Source organism: Cnephaeus nilssonii, assembly GCF_951640355.1.
Source record: "Cnephaeus nilssonii genome assembly, chromosome: 7".
Taxonomy (NCBI): Eukaryota; Metazoa; Chordata; class Mammalia; order Chiroptera; family Vespertilionidae; genus Cnephaeus; species Cnephaeus nilssonii.
Window position 1 is genome coordinate 48083285 of NC_137078.1, and position 18879 is coordinate 48102163.

Genomic DNA, 18879 nt, shown 5'->3' on the forward strand with positions numbered 1-18879 from the left:
TTTCACCAAAAGTCTAAACATTTAAAAGGTGAGAAGAGCTGATGTTTGTGAGGATGCAGTGAGATGGACATGCTCATAAATTGCTGATGGGAATATAAGTTAATGCAGCCTTTCTTAAAAGTCGTTTGTTTGTGTGAATTTATAAACAATAATAGTAATTGTACCTCTAGGATTTTATTCAGAAGAAGGGACTCGATTATGACAGAAAGATTTATGTTTAAAACCGTTATGTTCATTACAGCATTTCTTAGGAAGCAGCTTAATGTAATACATACAGTGTACTGGAATGGAATCCAAAATCACTGTTTAGTGACTGCTTGGTTTGGGGCAAGTCTCTTAGTCTTTCTTTTGCAAGTCATACATTGGAAATATGATGATGGTAACAGTAACAATAATAACAACAATGAAGAGCGTGACAGCTTCATCTGGGTTAAATGCTGCTGGATATATCTAGTTAGGTTCTTCAGTTTTCCATAGCAGCTGTTCCAAATATTTGTTACACTTCTACCCTCTTTAAAGCTCAGCTTAAGACAGCCTCCTAAGTCTGGAGAACAATTGAGGTCATTAGGCAAAAACACCTGTAATACACTTTCAATGTACCTTCAAACTTATTTGTATCTTTATGAGTCTTCATATTTTCTGTCCACCTCAAAGGAAGAAGTGTGTGAATTGTATCAGCGATAACCTTGCTTGCATAGTCAGGAACCTTGTTCCATCAGTTATGTTTCTCTCTCTTGTCTTTATACTTACTCTCCACTGCTGAAAAGTCTTCCTCAATCCTGCTTTCCTTTCCAGCTTCACTCTTTCCCCTTTCTCTCTTAATGATGTTTTAAAAATAGACTAGCTCAGTACCAGAAAAACAACCCAATTAAATGAGCAAAGGATATCGTAGATATTTCTCCAAAGAAGATATACACATGGCCAATACGCACATGATAAGAAACTCAACTTTACTAATCAATAGGGAAATGCAAATCAGAATCACAATGAGACACCTCTTCACATCCATTAGGATGGCTGTTACCAAAACAACAAAAACAGAAAATAATAAGTGCTGCTGAGGATGTGAAGAAATTGGAACCCTTTGCAGTGGAAATGTAGAATGGTATAGCCACAGTGGAAAACTGTGTGGTGGTTCCTCCAAAAATTAAAACAATTACTATATGATCCAGCACTTTTACTTGTGAGTACATACCCAAAAGAATTATAAGCAGGGATTTAAAAAGATATTTGTACCCCAATGTTTACAGCAGCATTATTCACAGTATATCAGTGAATAAATGGATAAACAGTGTGGTATGTACAGTCAGTATATTATTCAGCCTTAAAAAGAAGGGATATGCTGACATGTGCTTGAATTTTAAGATGTTGTGCTAAGTCAAGTAAGGCAAATACAAAAGTACAAATATTATATGATTCCACTTAGATTAGTCAGATTCATAGACACAGCAAATAGAATATAATGATTATCAGGAGCTGAGGGAGGAGGGACTGGGGAGTTTTTGTCTCATGGGTATAGTTTCAGTTTGGGATGATGACAAAGTTTTGGAGATGGATGGTGGTGATGGTTGCACAACAGTATGAATGTACTTAAAGGCACTGAACTATGCACTTAAAAATGATCAATATGGTAAATTTTATGTTATGTATATTTTACCACAATAAAAAGAGTAAACTAGCTTTATTCATTTTACTCCCTTTCCCCCCCTCAGTCTACTTTATTATAGTCTGTATCCCAATTTTCATATCATCCAAATCTTTGACTTTTTTGTGATATTGAACTCCATTAATCTCTCTAAAAACTCATTTTGTTGTTTTTTTCTCTTTTTTTTTGTTGTTCTTGGACCACCACCATAGACTGGTTTTATACCCATCTCTCTGATTTCTTCCTTTGGAAAACCTTTGCTGATCTCCTCCTAGACCCATCTTTATGATTCTGTCTCTTGTACAAATTCCTACTGAACATGCACTTCCTACTGTTATATCTACCATAACTAGAGGCCCAGTGCATGAAATTCGTGCACAGGGGGATGTCCCTCAGCTCGGCCTGCACCCTTTCCAATCCGGGACCCCTTGGGAGATGTCCAACTGCCACTAAAGCGGCAGTCAGACATCCTTCTTGCAATCCAGGACCACTGGCTCCTAACCGTTCACCTGCCTGCCTGCCTAATCTCCCCTAACCTCTCTGCCTGCCTGCCTGATCGCCCCTAACCACTTTGCCTGCCTGCCAGATCACCCCTAACCACTCTGCCTGCCAGGCTGATTGCCCCTAACTGCCCCTGCCTGCCAGCCTGATTTCCCCTAACTGCTCTCCCCTGCCGACCTAATTGCCCCCTAACTGCCTCTGCCTCGGCCCCCACCACAGTGGCTTTGTCCGGAAGACGTCTGGTCTAATTAGCATATTACCCTTTTATTAGTATAGATAGTTTTCAGTTTCACTTACATACTGGTGGCCCCAAATATTCTCAACTCCTTCTTGGGTTACAAAACAATATTTAATTGCCTGTAATATAGCTCCACTTGGGTCTTTAACACATTGTCTAAAGCAGAATTTAACCCTTTCCTAATGGTTTTCTTATTATGTTTTAAGAGAACCTTTATTCTTTTCATTCCTTCCTTTCTCTCTCTCACAATATCTATCTATATAAAACCCTAATATGCAAATCGACCGAACGGCGGAATACCTGTGGAAGGACCAGTTGGTGGGAGGCAGGGCCAGGGCTGGCGAGCGGGTGGTACTAAGCCAGCCAGCCAAGGCGGGTGCCAGCGGGGGCCCGATTGCCCAGCTGGTCTCCCCACGGATAGGCCCTGATTGCTGGCCAGGCCTAGGGACCCTACCCTGTATATTGTGAACAGTCTCTTGGATTTAAAAATTAAAACCTGGCAAGGCTACTCTAACACTGAAAAAACAGGATGATGCAATGATGACTTGCATGGACTCTGGCTTGCACATTTTGTGGTCAGCCTTGATTTTGACACTTATAACTGTGTGACAAAGCCAATTACTTAACTTCTCTCTGCTTCAGTTTTTCCACCTATAAGATGGGGAAAATGGTACTACTGCCTCAGAAAGATCATGTTATGTACTACTTTTTATAATCAGGGCAAAACAATGTAGCTGCCCATACAATAGCAAGATGGCTTTCACCTGTATGAAAAGTATGGTTACTGGTGCATGCAGTGTCCCAGATTGTGAGGGGGATGTCCGATTGCCAGTTTAGGCCTATAAATTGGCAGTCGGACATCCCCCGAGGGGCCCCGGATTGCAAAAGGGTGCAGGCTGGGCTGAGGGTCCCCCCTCTCCCATGCATGAATTTCGTGGCACCGGGCCTCTAGTTCACATATAATTGGTTTTTAATTCCTTTTTATTCTGTTTCTTAAATGTTTCTGAAATTCATCTCCTTTTTATATTTATTGTGTACCTATAAACAGGTACAAACATCGTATTTCACAGTTAATCATAATCATCATGAGAAATAATTAGTACCATTGAAAAAGTTATCATTCCTATTTTATACTTGGATAAATTGAGATTCAGAGGGGTTTAAGTAACTTGCCTAAAATCTTCTATCTTGTAAGTGGCAAAGACAGAATTTGGATGTAGGTCTGAGTTCATAGCTGTTTCTCCTATGAGCATTGTAACAGTTTTTATGAAGGAACTGGTCCCCAGGAAATTTGATGAATAAGGTGTCAACAGATGTAATACATGTTACAATTAATTGAAACCATATTTTGGAAGAACTAAATATCAACAGAGCTAGCTCAATATTCAACACATGAGTGTCCATTTATTTAGAATTTGTCATAAAGAGAGTCACCCTCTTTATAATTCTATTCTTGATTTCCTTCTCCACCCCAACTCTTTCGCTCTCCAATGAGAGCTTGAGACAAGGCAGAGATCTGAAGGGATATGGCACAAAAAGAAATAGGAGAGGGTGCCAAAGGTTAGCTTTGCTTATTTAAAAATTTACCAATAGTTTCTCATTTGAATTGAAACCAAAATGTGGTGTGTTAGAGCCCGAGTTCGTTGTCTCACAAAACTGAAGAATAGATTCACGGACAAACATGGTTAGTGGAAGTAAATTTTATTAAGAGAAGCCAGTCCTAGAAAAGGTGTAGCGAGGGTTTCAGGAGCAGGCCAGTGTCCAGAGCTTCCTTTCCATGGATGTTAAAGTCTACTGGTCCAGGTGTAGAGTCCCACATGGCCATAAGCCACGTGGGCACAGGGGATGTGCTTCCCCACCACAGGAACATCAGGAACCCATTGCGTGCCAGAGAGAAGAGGGAAAACATGTGCTTTTTAATCTAGGGGTAGATACATGCCTTGCTAGCTCCTGATTGGTCCTTTCAAAGAATTCTGTCTTAACATTCTTGGGATTGATTATATGTCTTAATGACTGTCTTATGACTGGTTATCTGCAAGTTGACTGTCTTAGCAACACTCATACATTTTAAAGCTCATGTCTCCCTTCCACACTCTTCCTTCCCCACCCAGTTGGGGTGCCTTAGTAACTCCAATTAGTTGGGCTCCTGGCTCTACTTCCTTTCCTCCCTCCCCCGTGGTCCCGATTCCTGACTACCTAACTTCCTTCTCCTCAGAATCAAGAGAAGACTTTCTTGTATGTGGTCATCTAATCTGAGGGTCCATATTTAGTTGATAGTTCAGCAACATTAAGGATTTATAGGCCCTTGTGAATTATTCTGATAATCTAACAATATAACTTTATTTCAAAAATATCTTTTCTGATTTCCATAAAACTGGTGATAAACAGCACATTTGGAATACAACTCATTCACTGTTTGCCTGTACTAATTCTTTGTCTGTTCTCCACCACTGAAGGCAGCCAAATAGATTGTGATTTGTACAAAGTTGTAAGAAAAATGAGTGTCAAAGAGCCCTGATGATCTCTAATTTGTATGAGTGGACTTGAGGATTAGCTACACGTGACTAAAGTAAACAACCAGTAATTAAAAACAACTAGACAAATACACATTCCTTTCACAAGTCAGAGTAATTTAGAGTTCATTACATTTAGAAAGAAAACATCCCTAATGAATATTAGACATTTGACCTGTGGTGTTGCTTTGAATATTAAGATTTTGGTAGTAATTAACTTTACTTCTTTGCATTACAACTTTATCATCTTAGTTACTAAGACAAAAGGCTTTCAGAAAAGTTTTTGAAATGTCATTGAAAATACATTATAATTTAAAAAAATATATTTTAAATAAATAGTAAAGACTTGTTAATATAATTTACTGGAGGCCCAGTGCAAGAAATTTGTGCACTGGGTGGGGGGTGCGGGGGGGGGCGTCCCTCAGCCCAGCCTGCCCCCTCTCACAGTCTGGGAGCCCTCAGAGGATGTCCTACTGTCCTACCTTTGGCCGGGGAACAGGCCTAAGCCACAGTCTGGCCTTCCTCTGCAGGAGGCAGACTGGCTGATCAGGGGAAGACGCCGCCCCCATCACCCCACTGCTGCTACCACTGCCAGCCGCTGCAGCCGCCAAGGTGTTTTCATCAGCACAGACTCCAGTCCCTTCACCATGAAAAAATGACAACTTTCTTTAGGCATTTTCAAGATCTTCCTTCCTTCCTTCCTTCCTTCCTTCCTTCCTTCCTTCCTTCCTTCCTTCCTTCCTTCCTTCCTTCCTTCCTTCCTTCCTTCCTTCCTCCCTTCCTCCCTCCCTCCCTCCCTCCCTCCCTCCCTCCTTCCTTCCTTCCTTCCTTCCTTCCTTCCTTCCTTCCTTATTTATTTATTTCCTCATCTGAGGATATTTTTCCACTGACTTTTAGAGAGCATGAAAAAGAAAAGGAAAGACAGAGAGAAACATCAATGTGAGAGGGACACTTCGATTGGTTGCCTCCTGCATGAGCCCTGATCTGGGCCCCGGCCAGGGAGGAGCCTGCAACCTAGGTACATGCCCTTGACCAGAATTGAACCTGGACCTTGCGGTCAGCAGGCCGAGGCTCCATCCACTGAGCCAAACCAACTAGGGCATTATATGACATTTCTTAGACCCTCCAGCAGCAGACCTTTGTTTTTTCCTCCAGGAGTGTGGTGGAAAAACCCTAGATCACCTTCTTGGATTCTTATTAGGCAAGTTACCAAGAACACTGTGAATGGTGTACCGGGGCTTAGCCAATGAGCTGTCAGAAAAGGTGTTTCCTCTGCAGCTCACACATAGAGGCAGGACTGCTGGCGAGGGCCTGCCCTCGGCCGCAGTGGCTGCGAACAGTTCCTCTCCCCTCTCTCCTTTCTCCTCTCCCCTCTCCCCACCTGGCCTGCACTTGACCACGGTGGCTGTGGGTGGGCCAGGCCGGCCCTCTCCTCTCTGGGCCTGAGCTCAGCCGCAGTGGCTTGGGCAGGCCCCCTGTCTCTGTCTCTGTCTCCGCTCCGGGCCTCACCTGCGTGCACAGCCTCCTCCTGACTGGTTATGTCTGTTATGGTGTCCTGGCTAATTTTCATATTACCTATTTATTTATATATATATATATATATATATATATATATATATATATATATATGTAATGAATTTTCATGTCATTAACAGATACAATGATAAAATCATGATGACAGTTATAAATTGAGTTTTGGTCTTTTAAAATTCATTGTAATTTTATAAATGTGCCCAATATAAAGGATGTTTTCATTTTCTATATTCCATTATATCAAAACTAGAGGCCCAGTGCACGTGTCCCTCAGCCCAGCCTGCACCCTTTCCAATCTGGGACCCCTCAGGGGGTGTCCGACTGCCGGTTGACACACGATCCCTGTGGGGATCGTGCCTCAACCGGCAGTCAGACATCCCTCTCACAATCCAGGACTGCTGGCTCCCAACTGCTCGCCTGCCTGTCAGCCTGATCACCCCTTAACCACTCCCCTGCCAGCCTGATTGATGCCTAACTGCTCCCCTGCCAGCCCGATTGCCCCTAACTGCCCTCCTCTGCCAGCCCGATCACCCCCAACTGCACTCCCCTGCTGGCCCGGTCACCCCAACTGCCCTCCCCTGCCAACCTGGTCACCTCAACTCTTTACTACTTTTAAAAACATATTTAGTTAAAATCTTAATTAGTTATTCTCCCCAAGGAATCCAAGGAATAAGAATCAGATGCAATGAATACTTTTGTTACAAGTTTTCTATTTCGGCATAGCAAACAAATTTAATGATTTTAAAGCATTTATTATCTCACAGTTTTCATGGCTGATGAGTCTGGACACAGCTTAGCTTAGCTCTATGCTTACCGCCTAACAAGGCTTCAGTCTAGGTGTCAACCAGATTGCAGTCTCATCTGTGGCGTAGGGTCCTCGAGCAAACTTACTGGTTATTGGCAGAATTCAGTTACTCGTGGTTGTAGGACTGACTGAGGCCCTCAGCTCCTGCAGACTGCTTGCCATTCCTTCCTGAGGTCCACTCCACAACAGCAGAGCATCTTGTCTGCTCCTAGTGTATCTGTCTCTCTGATTTTTGTCTCTGATATTTAGACCTTCCTCTAAAGGGCTCACCTGATTAAGTCAGCTCCTGCCCCCAGGATAATCTCCCTTTTGATTAACTAAAAGCCAACTGATTAGGGACCTTCATTACTCTTCAGGATCCATTCATCTTTGCTCTATTATGTAACCTAATCACAGGAGATTTCCCATCATAGTCACAAGTCCTGTCCATACTCAAGAGGAAGGGGTTTATAGGATGTCTTTGATTTATATCATTAACATAACTTGAAGAGTACAAATTATATTTTATAGAAAGAATGTAGTTTAGATACACTAACATATTATCACTGATTAAACAATTAAAAACAGCTATTTTCTAAAGTAATTATAATTGTGACCTTAGATTTTTCTTTATTTAAAATACAGTCTAACTGAACTGATATGCTTATTATATTTTAAGAAAAGCATCCCATTGAAACCTTGAAAATTTTTATTTGCTTGCCAATAAATATATACAATTATGAAAATCCTAATTTTCTCTTTTTACATAAAGTTAATACTTAGGTCTGTGCTTTGTTATCTATTTTAAAGTTTTGTGGTAATGATCTCCTAGCAACGTGAAAAAAGAGACTGCATACCATTCCCAAGTGGCAGTGCAGTGTTGCTTAGCTACCTATCTAATTTGAAGTATTAGGCATTAGTATAATAGGTGGCCCTTGAGCCTTTAAGTGTTTGCTCATGACACATTGCAGTGCTTAAGTATGGTTTTCACCTTTGTATTATCACTGTTATTGTGAAAGGTTAAAAAAAGTGTACTTAATAGCAGTCAGTAGAGAACCTTAACTACATACAGTCATTTTATGAGAAGCTCTAATAAGGACACAAATGAAATTATAAACTATACTTAAATATGAGCTTGTTGCTGGTGAAAATGAAGTCCTTTCACGGAGTTGCAAGGAAAGCATTCTGGGAGACCTATGTATGGGAGGGTAAGAGGCAGTGGTCCTGGGTTCAGCTCTGGTGTCTCATCTCTGACCGTCCTGCCATGGAAGAAGTTCAGCTTTGTCTTCATCAGGCCCAGAAATAGGACCGGTGTCCAGACATTTTTGCTATTGGTTCAGTCCATGTCTCTGTCCTCATCTAGCTAGCTCAGTCTGTGTTCCTGGCTGCACTAAGCGAGAGCACTCTTCATTAAGCCGGGATTCTATTATCTTGGGTTTGGGAACCAACCAACTTCCCAATCCTTTGTGGGCTTGTGTTGGATCCTCCTCCTAATCAATCCATTTCCTCGATCTTCCAGGGTCCTGTGTCCCTTATCCAATCGGATCCTTTTCCCAGGCTAGACAGGCCTTTATGGTCATCATCTTGACTCCTAATGCCCGTGCCTCCTAGTAGAAGCACCTCCCATTGGGCCATCTTGGCTTCAACAGGGCATGTGCCAGCAGAATTTCCCTTTATTGTTCTGTCTCTCCCCCACCCCCACCCCCGGTAATCTTCAGGGAATGGACAGGTGGTTCCCTGGGGAGTGTGTGAAACTGTAGCTTCCTAGTGAAGCAGGCCCAGTATTGGATTCAGCTTCCCAGTTTATTAGGGTTCTTAATGTCTGATTCCCTTTGCTCCCTTCCTTTACTATCTAGCTACCTATGCTAACGTATCTGAAAAAGCAATAGTAATTATAACAATCTGTCATTTGATTGTAAGTAAAATCGTAGAATGTCTAAAATATTACCTATAGTTGTCTTAAAAATAGCAGTATTGTTATACTTCAAGAATATTATTAAGTACATACTGAAAAAGCACCTTATTTTGTTGCTGTCATACTATTGACATTACTTTTTCTTAAAGTAGGATATCAAATACTAAACAGTATTATTGTAGTACATCTCCTAATTTGGAAAAAGTGAATATATGAAGACTTTTGTAGGTGGACTCTTTTAATACAAGTTTTTCCTGTAAATTCCTCTCCCCCACCAAAATGGTTAAAGACATACATATCCATTGTAGAAAACATACTTTCAAAAGTACAGCTATATGGAGAGAAGAGATTAAAACTACCTCTAATCCTACTTCCCCAAGAGAAATACTATTAAAACTTTAGTATATTTTCTTCCTTGAATATTGTTATAGAAATAAAGATCATATTTTATACTCAGTTTGCATCTTGCTCTTATGTTATTATCACAATATAAACATATTTTCAAGTCATTAAAATTGTTTGAAAACATTTTTATGGCTAATTATGTGGATATATATTACTTCTCATTTTATTTATATAGATTATTTCCTGTTTTTTTATTATATAAATAACACTGAGAAGAATATCTTTTTGTTAAATTTTTGCCACCATTTCTGAGTTTCTTAATATAGATCCTAGCTAGTATAATAGATCCCACAAGTGAATAGATAAAAACATTTTAAAGACCTCTGAACATGTTAATAGATTACTTTCCTGAAAATTAGGCCATCCTTAATATTTACTAGTTTAATTTTAAAAAGAGAAAGAAATAATATATAATTTTAAATTTGTTCTTGTGATCAAGAAAATTGATTTTTTTCTAATATTAATTAGCCACTCATAATTATTCCTTTCTCAAAAATGTTCTTTTCTTTTCCCATTTATTGATAAATCTTTGTATACTTTTTTATTAATTTTTGGGAGATCTTCATGTACTGAATTCAACCCCCTTTCTGTCATATTATCCTATTTATTTGCCTTTTCATTTGACTTATACATTTTGCAAAATGTAGATCTTTTCAAAAGTTTTTTATAAAAATATTTTCACCTTTTCTTCCTTGTTTTTATTCATTGTCTTTAAACTTATAACTTCCTTTACTGTGCATATTCTCCTACATTTTATATCTTCACCCCCTTTACCTGTGGTTAGTCACTGGCTCAAGCGCTCGGAGGCTTCTCATTGTCTCAAATCCCAACACACAGCTGGGCATTCACAGAATGACTCTCCATGGCCCAAACTTGCTGCTTCTTTCAACAGGGTTTCCTAAGTGCCAGGGTCTTGGCTTCTGCAGTGAACAAAGAAGATGCCAATCTCCACCCTCGTGGAGCTTTTATCACCTTCCTGCACCAGCCCACACCCTTTCCCCAATGCCTAGCTTTTCTCATCACCATGACTTTGCTCCATGTGCCACTGCCTGGGTGTGATCCCCTCCTCTTCACCAACCCAATTACGATACCTCGTTCAAGGGCCAGCTCTCCCAAGTAGTAGCCACTCACCTGACAGTCCCCCCAGCTTGCTGGCCCTTGGACTCCTGTTCTTCTCTCCACATGAGCTCCTTTGTAACTGCTCTCCACCTTTGCGATTAACATAGCCCCATTATGATGTGTCCGTAGGTGCCACTTTACAAAAGTAATTAAAAAAAATTTCCTCCATCTAATATTTTTTCATCCAATTCTAAGTTATGTAAAGTGTATTTTGGTTATAGTGTTGGGTTAGAAACAAAACTGATTTTTTTTCAAATGTTAATCCTTTGTTAGAACACCAGTAAGAATATTCCCTTGCCTATTGACTTGTAATAGTTTTTATTGTATACTAAATTCTTGGATACTGGGCTGATCACCTACTTTCTATTCTGTTTCGTTGATGTATTTTGCATCAGAACAACATTATAGATTAGCTTTATCATATTCTTTTTTGTATTCAGGACTATTTACCCCTCTCTATAGAGGAATATAAATTGTTTGCCTTACATCTCATGCTATGGGTATTCCTACTTATTTAATGTTTCTTATTGCTATTGCGACTGTAATTTTTTCTATTCTATTTTCTGACTTGTTTTTACCGGCATATTGGAAGGATATTTTTTAATATATTTATTTTAAATCTGAGCTCTTTAATATCAATAATTATGTTTATTTTATAGAGTTGGTTGATAACTAATTATGCAAATAATGAAAATTTACTTTTCCTTCCTAAATGTTATATCTGAATTGGCCAGAAATTCCAGAGCCATATTAATAATGTTAATAGTGGGTATTCTTATCACAGAAAAAAATGTCATGGTTAAGGAAAAATCATGGTCAACTTTCTATTAAAAATAAAATCACAGTTAAAAACAAGTCATTGTTAATTATCCTAGATTAGATGAATTGCTTTGCAAATTTACCATGGGAAAGGTGCATCAAGATCCTGGGAGATGTTCATTTCTCCAGAAGGGGGCAACATCTCATTAACATAAATGGCTAACTTCAAATGGAAAGGAACCAGACCTCAGACCTAGATTGCAATTGGGAGGAGGAAGGATAGAGGGAAGCTAGGGGAGTTAGTCTCTAGATCCCCCCACTTCATTTCCTTGAGAGCGATTTCTGGCATGGTGACTAGTGGAATCAGTCTGTTTCCAGGAAGACTATAGGCAAGAGCCAGAAGTGAGCATCCCTGCAGTTCCTTTAAAGTGAGGGGGTTGGGTGGGAAAGAAGTTTGTGAAATTCACCTCCAGGAGATAGTACAGCAGTATTTTTCCTGGACAGCTTTATCAAAGGCTGGCTGTAAACACTGTTAGGATGCCACAGGTGGTTGTAGAAGTTCTTTGTGAAATTTAGCTCAGATGAGTATTTCTTACTCTAGAAGGGTCAGAGGGGATTATCTTGACAGACTTCCCCCAAGCTGAACAAAGTTCATGGTGGACAAGGGGTCGATTAGCTGCCCCTCACACTCTTCTTATTTATACCATTGTTGCAGAAACCTGAGGTTACAAGTATGCAACTTAATTTTCTTATGAAAATAAAATTTCAGGGTTTTTCATTCCACATTGTCATCTCAGTGGATATATTCCATAGCTTACAATGCATACACATCACTTCAAATTTTAGTGGCTTTAAACATCAATGATTTATTTAGCTCATAATTCTACAGGTCGGCAATTTAGTCTGAGTTCTGGCAGTTCTGTTCTCAGCTCATGAGCACATATTCTGACCTCATGAGTCTGTGGTGAACCCTGGGTTGGTTGGGTGGTTCTGTTTCTGTGAGTTGGCTGGTTGTTGGCTGGGGGACCTGAATTCTTCCTCACCTGGCACCTTTTCCTCCAGAAACCTGGCTTAGATTTTGTTGTCCTGGTGGTAGCAGAGGTCTGAGAGAGAGCAGAAGGAAGCCAAGCCTTTTGAGGCTAGATTTGGAACTAGGATACTGTTGCTTGTGTGTGTTCTGTTGGCCAAGAGAAGTCACAAGGTCAGCTGCTTCAAGGAGTAAGAATATAGATAGATTCCACATTTAAAAAAAATACATATATATATATATATATATATATATATATATATATATATATATATTGATTTCAGAGATGAAGGGAGAGGGATAGAGAGATAGAAACATCAATGATGAGAATCATTGATCAGCTGCCTTCTGCATGCCCCCTAACTGGGGATCATGCTCACAACCCAGGCATGTGCCCTGGCAGGGAAATTGAACCATGACCTCTTGGTTCATAGTCATCCACAGAGCCACGCCAGATGGGTGATAGATTCTATCTCTTGATGAGAGCTGCTATAAAACAACGTATTGCAAAGGCTAGACCCAGAGAAGTATGGAGAATTGGGGTTATTATTTTTTTTTTGCCACAGTCTATCACAATTACGTGAAAGAAGGACTCAATGATGTCCTTAGGACACTATCATTTCCGTCAATGTAGATTTTAATTTGCTGTTATAAAATTATGTAACCAGCTCTCTTTGTATCTAGCCTGTGGTCCTTGTATCTTGTTTTATTTTTCTCTCTGTAACATTAAGAAAAATGTTTTGTTTCCTTGTGCATCTTCCCCCTCCCCTTGTCTTTTTCTTTCCTTGTGCATCTTTATTCAAGTCCATCTCAACTAAAATTTTTCTAAAATTAGTGATTGGCATGCAGGCATCAATGTGGTTTTGCTTGGCTAAACTAGGATCATCTGCTACCATGCCCCATATGCCTAGTTTGGGGGCACTTTAAAGAGATGAAGTATATGAAAAACAAAACAAAACAAAAACCACCACATTTCTTAACGTGCACTACTAAAAGTGAAGAGGTTAAGTGTCCTGGTTATATAAGGGAAAACCAAACCATAAGATGTGGATTCTTCTAAGAGTTTTATGAACCGTTCTTGGATGGAGTTTACATGATAACTGAAGCAAAGTTCAGATTACAGTTTCTCTCCACACTAGTCTAAAATATGATTCTCATCATAACTATCCTTACAATCTTAGCTAGTAATTCATGAAGTAGAACTCATAAAGAGATCACAGTCACTCACAGACCTCCAATTTCAGGGCCACAGTGCAGCTGTTGAAAGACAACTAAATGAGGAAGACTGGTTTGCCTGTCCTTGTTGGGCAAGGAAACATACAAGACACTTGACTTAGTGTTGAGGCGTAGGGGATGAGAAAGGGATGTAAAATGGACTCAGCCAGAATTTGACCCCTGGAAGTTTATAGGGAGATAAGCAATAAAGTTAACTGTGATAATAGATAGAAGTAAAAGTAGAAGGAGCTACAAATTAAAAGAAAAGCATATATCAGCTGGAAAAATCTGGAGGAGTTGGCATTTAAGTTAGTGAGTTTTGAATAGGCACAGTGGAGTAAGGAGCATTCTACCTCAAGGGAGTAACCTGGCCAAAGGCACAGGCCCCCAAACAAGTATTTGTTGAATGTCAGGATAAATGGATCAGGTAGCTTTTGTTTTCCACTGACTTAGTATACTGTATGAGTATCTCTCATGTGCCAGGCACTGTGCAGGTAGGTGCTGGGAATATAACAAGATGACCCTCACAGAGCTATTGTCTAATAGGAGAGACGGATAAAACCAACAAACTAATGAACATGCAAATTCAAAGTGAGGACTGTTAGGCTACTGAATAACTTGTCTGAATGGAGATGGTTGGGTAGGGTGGTCAGGGAAGGCCCCTTTGAGGGAACAAAATATCATTTGAAACTGATGTTGATTAGAGCCACATTGAGATATTTACCCAGTTTGAAATCTTCACCATTGTTTCTATCTTAAGACATTTAATTTGGGTAAATTACTCCCCCTTAAAACACAGCTTGTGAAATGTATATTTTCTGTTAGTATTTGCTTTACCTATTGTTGAACTCTGCCTCTTGTTAAATTTACCACGTGATGTCATCCTTATTTTGCAGAAACCAAAGCTGAAAGATTGGCATCCTCCTGGAGGTTTTATTCTGGGATTGTGGGCACTCATCATCATGGTTTTCTTCAAAACTTATGGGATCAAGCACATGAAGTTCATTTTCTAGACGTGATGATGCATAAGGAGGACTGCATGGAAGACTATAATCTTAGATGAAAATTTATGTCGTATCTTTTTAAAGATACATTGCTCTTGTGTGAATTGGCAAAAAATATAAGGAAACTAAATTTGGTGCACTATTGTTTTTTAACTTAAAGGAAAATAATTGTTAATGCAAGTGTTAAATGGCACTCAATATATTTTCATGTTTTTCTTTGGTGTGTTATTAAAAATATGGAACAAAGAGGTCAGAATATACTTATTGACTCATTTTGGGAAAAAAAGAATTTCCCGTTAGCCCCTTTTCATTTGGAAAAGAAAAAAATGTGAGGACATTAAATTCTCACCAGCAGAGCTAATTTCTGATCGTAGTTTTGTGTATGTTCTCCCAGTCTTTTTTTCTATGTACTTATTTTTGGGGGTCTAAAATAGAGATTGTATAGAACCGTTTTGTAACCTCACTTTTCATTTTACAATATATTATCAACCATTTGCCTCTCCTTGGAGATTCTACAAGAACACATTGGGAATGGCTGCAGAGTACCCATTTTATGAATGTACTGTATTTAACAGTGTTCTATTGTTGGACCTCTTACCTTGTTCCCAGAATTGTTCTTTGGTTCATTCTTTAATGTGTGAATATTTTACTGTCAGTCACTAATGGAATTCTGTAGCTTTAATTATAAGTAAGTATGAAAAATTCGTTTCTTAATCTATGGTACTGACAGTCTTCAGGACCTTATTTGCTGTCAGTTTATCTGGAAAACTTAAGACCTTTGGGAATTTTACATATTGTCTGCTCAAGAGAAACAACCATTTTGTACTTCTAAGCATTCATTCATTCTGTGATCATCTAGAATTGACCACTTTCGCTTCAGTTTCCCTATTGAAAGAGAGGTTGTTTCATTCTGTTTAAGGTAAAACTTGCCCACTGGCCGGATCCATAGTTTTCCTGAGACAGTCCCATAAAGTGGGTGGACTGTATGGAGGATTTACGCTTATAGCCCTGCCTTCACATCTGACTGGCTTATCACATAAGGCAGTATGTAAATAGCCCCTTTTCTGGTCTCTGACAAGATCCTAGAGCCCAATATCTCCATCATTTACCTGCCAGCTTCATACCTTCTAATAACTGGAAATAGTATTCTGAATATGCTTTGCTGTCAGCCCCAGATATTGCTTCTGCACATATAAGGGGGGGACCCTGAAAGTTGCATTCATGTCCCATGGAATACCTTTTCGGATTATATGTTTTATCCAAGAACTTATGTGTCAATCATTATTCAATGCAAGGTCTGTTGTATATGGTAGGTAACATTAAAAAGACAACTCTTTCTCCATAATAAGCCCCTTCTTTAGGATTTGTTTTCCTTTTAGCACTCGGTTATTACCCTCTAATTATATGCAAAGTGGTCATACTTTTCACAAGCTGAGGATTTACTGTGTTCTCTCCCAGGTTAGAACAAGTGATATTGAAGCTTCCCACCAGCTCTGGATCTTCATGTTAATTGGTCTTTGGTGCACTAGAAAGAGGAAGAAGGGACAATTTTACCTGATTATGTGGAAAAGGATCCTTCTGTACGTAGGAGGGGGTGGGGGTGGGGGGAGACCTAAATTCTAATAGCCAATTATAGTAGTGCTAATAGACAAAGAAGTTTGACCATTTCACCCTTCGCACACACCAGGTCATGACCCAGTGGGGTGGGGCTACTTAGAGGAAATGTGACTGTTCTTGAATCAGAGTAATTCAGTTTGAATGTAATGAATCAAGCCCTGATGGCAAAGACTGCTGGAAAGTACAAGGATTCCTCTTCAGAGGTTGTGCTAGGTGCCCTTCTTAGTTAAAACCAAACTGGGACAAGAAGTATTGGATGGAATACACAGGATTCATTTTGCCCAGGCGGAGTTTCAAAGGGCAGGTGTATCTCTTTCTGCTTCATTATTGAATTTTCAGAATATAGTTAAAGTAAAATGCTTAAAATATGTTAAGTGTTTAGCTCGTAACCATGATTTTTTTGCATAAAGTATATTCTGCCTTCAATAATAAGTACCTTCTCTGCATATGGTAAGTGGGTAATATTGTTAAGTGCAATTAAATGGCCCAGACTCTAAGTGCTAACATAAAAGCACATCCTTAAATATATTCTGTTGGAGTCACAAAGAGCTAAACAACCAAAATGTGTTTTCTTTTTGTCTCTCTGTTGTGAGGATCAGATGAGATAATGTTATGACTAATCACTTTGGAAACTAACTATATGGTGGTGTTATTTTTCTCATATTTGCTTAGGAAGGTGCTAAGGGGGAAGGTAATGGTGCCGGTGCCCCTTTTTCGGTGGCACTTATTTACCTTTCTAAGCTACTCAATGTGATTCTTGTCTCTTTGGTGTCCTTCAGGGAGGAAAGGGATGTAGAGAAATGGATCCCGGCAGGCACATCCTGACCTTTGGGGGGAGGGACAGGGAATATTGATGTCATTCTGCAAAGGCAGCCTGTGTGAGTAAAGGAAACCAAACGATGCAGATTCGCAAATTATGAAAGACATCCGTTTGCAGTGTATGAAAGGTAAATGTAGTTTGGATGCAAAGCTGATTAAATTGGATCAAGAAAAATTCGAATTAAGTACATAAAATAATGCACGCATTTATGGTTTCAATTTTTATATATCCTCGCTAGTTGAAAACGATGGTTCCCACAACAAGCATAACTCAGCTTGTTTCTGCTTACTGAGTGCTTTTTACCGTGGTGTATGTGGGTAACATTTCTTCCATTATGTATGTTGTATAGCACAGTCACAGTTACTGTGAGAATCGTAATTTGAATTTTTGACTCATGCGTTTCTGGAATCTTTACAATAAATGTTGCATTAACATACAACTTTTTTTTCATTGATTTTACCAAAATTAAATCCATCTGTAACAGATACTGTTTTAACTTGTGAAAGAAATATTTTATAAACATCCCACAAGGTATGTCTATAATGAGATCGGTGTGCAATTCTACTGTATGGAATCAGCCTCATTACTTCATTGTCATGTCTCCTACCCCAGGGCATTTATCACAGAGGCAGTGTCTTCAGTACCTCATTGCTGCCGCCTGCCCTGCCTGCATGTGTACCTGCTGCATGAATAGAGTCTTTCAGTTCATGGACAGTACACCCTGGTCACCATTCTCTTCCTTTTTTCACTCTTTTGGAAATGTGCTTTGAAATATTTGGGTTAATTTAACTGCACACTTTTGAATAATGGGATCGATAATGGATGAAGGTGTGACTAAGAAACCAATCATTAAAAATTCAGTTACTTCGAACATGGAAAGGCGGTCCCCATCATTCCTGTTGTCTGGGCCGCTTGCAGCCTCGGAGACTTCAGAGGGTTCTAGGTTTGCCCGAGGAACACCCTGTCAGGGGCCTGCACGTGCGGCTCGTGTGATATGACCCATGCTCTGTGGTCCTCTCCTGTGCTAGAGCTTCAGGGACAGCTGGCAGGAACCATGCAGGACACCTAGGGGTCTGTAACTAAGGTCACGCATTTAAAGCACGTCGTCCAGCGCCTGGCACGTAGGGGCAGTCAGCCTTCTGTCCTGTGCTGGGCAGAGCTCTACCGGGCTCTTGTTTTCAACCTCCACTCAGGCCCGGGGGTTACATTAGCCTTGGACCGCCCTGTTCCCTTCTGTTCGTAGCAGATGTCCTTTTGAGGTAACAGTTTCTTTTCACTTTCTTTCAACACTGTCCGGTTTCAACCCGCAGACCCTCTTGTCTCCCTTTTCTGTTTCCCCTCCTATTTGAATAGGTTGAGGCCTTTCTCAGTCTTCCGTCAACCTTCTCTCTCAGTGGCCTGTCCACTTTGTTGTAAGCACACCTTTAGCACGGCCTGATGGACAGTCTCCCCGTTGCAGGCCCTGGATGTCTGGGTAGGAATCGCTCTGAACTTCTCTCTCACTCGGCCGTCGCAGGGTGGGCTGCATTTCCAGGAGGAGGCTCCCTCTTCCTCCCCACCCCACGTGAGTCAGAACTGTCAAGCGTCAAGTGATAGGAACCCAACTAGGACAGATTTAGGCCAAGAGGGGGATTTGCTGGAGGGACATTGCAACATCTCATAACCTTTTGAGAAGGAGGTCTGCTCTGGGCCTCACCGGGGACTGGAATATCCCGGAGTTTCTCTGCGTGCTGCCTTTACCCCTCCTGGAGGCTGACTCCTCACGTGCCTGGGGACTCCAGAGC

General features: G+C 40.2%; 1 protein-coding gene across 1 annotated transcript in view; it reads left to right on the forward strand.

Annotated features, from left to right (window-relative positions):
- PIGK (phosphatidylinositol glycan anchor biosynthesis class K) overlaps window positions 1-17578 on the forward strand; it is a 99786-nt gene extending 82208 nt beyond the window's left edge. Inside the window, exon 11 of the mRNA XM_079777110.1 lies at window positions 14551-17578. Coding sequence (XP_079633236.1) covers window positions 14551-14667 — 117 coding nt within the window. The 3' untranslated portion in view covers window positions 14668-17578. The remainder of the gene's footprint in view (window positions 1-14550) is intronic.
- Window positions 17579-18879: the final 1301 nt, after the last annotated feature.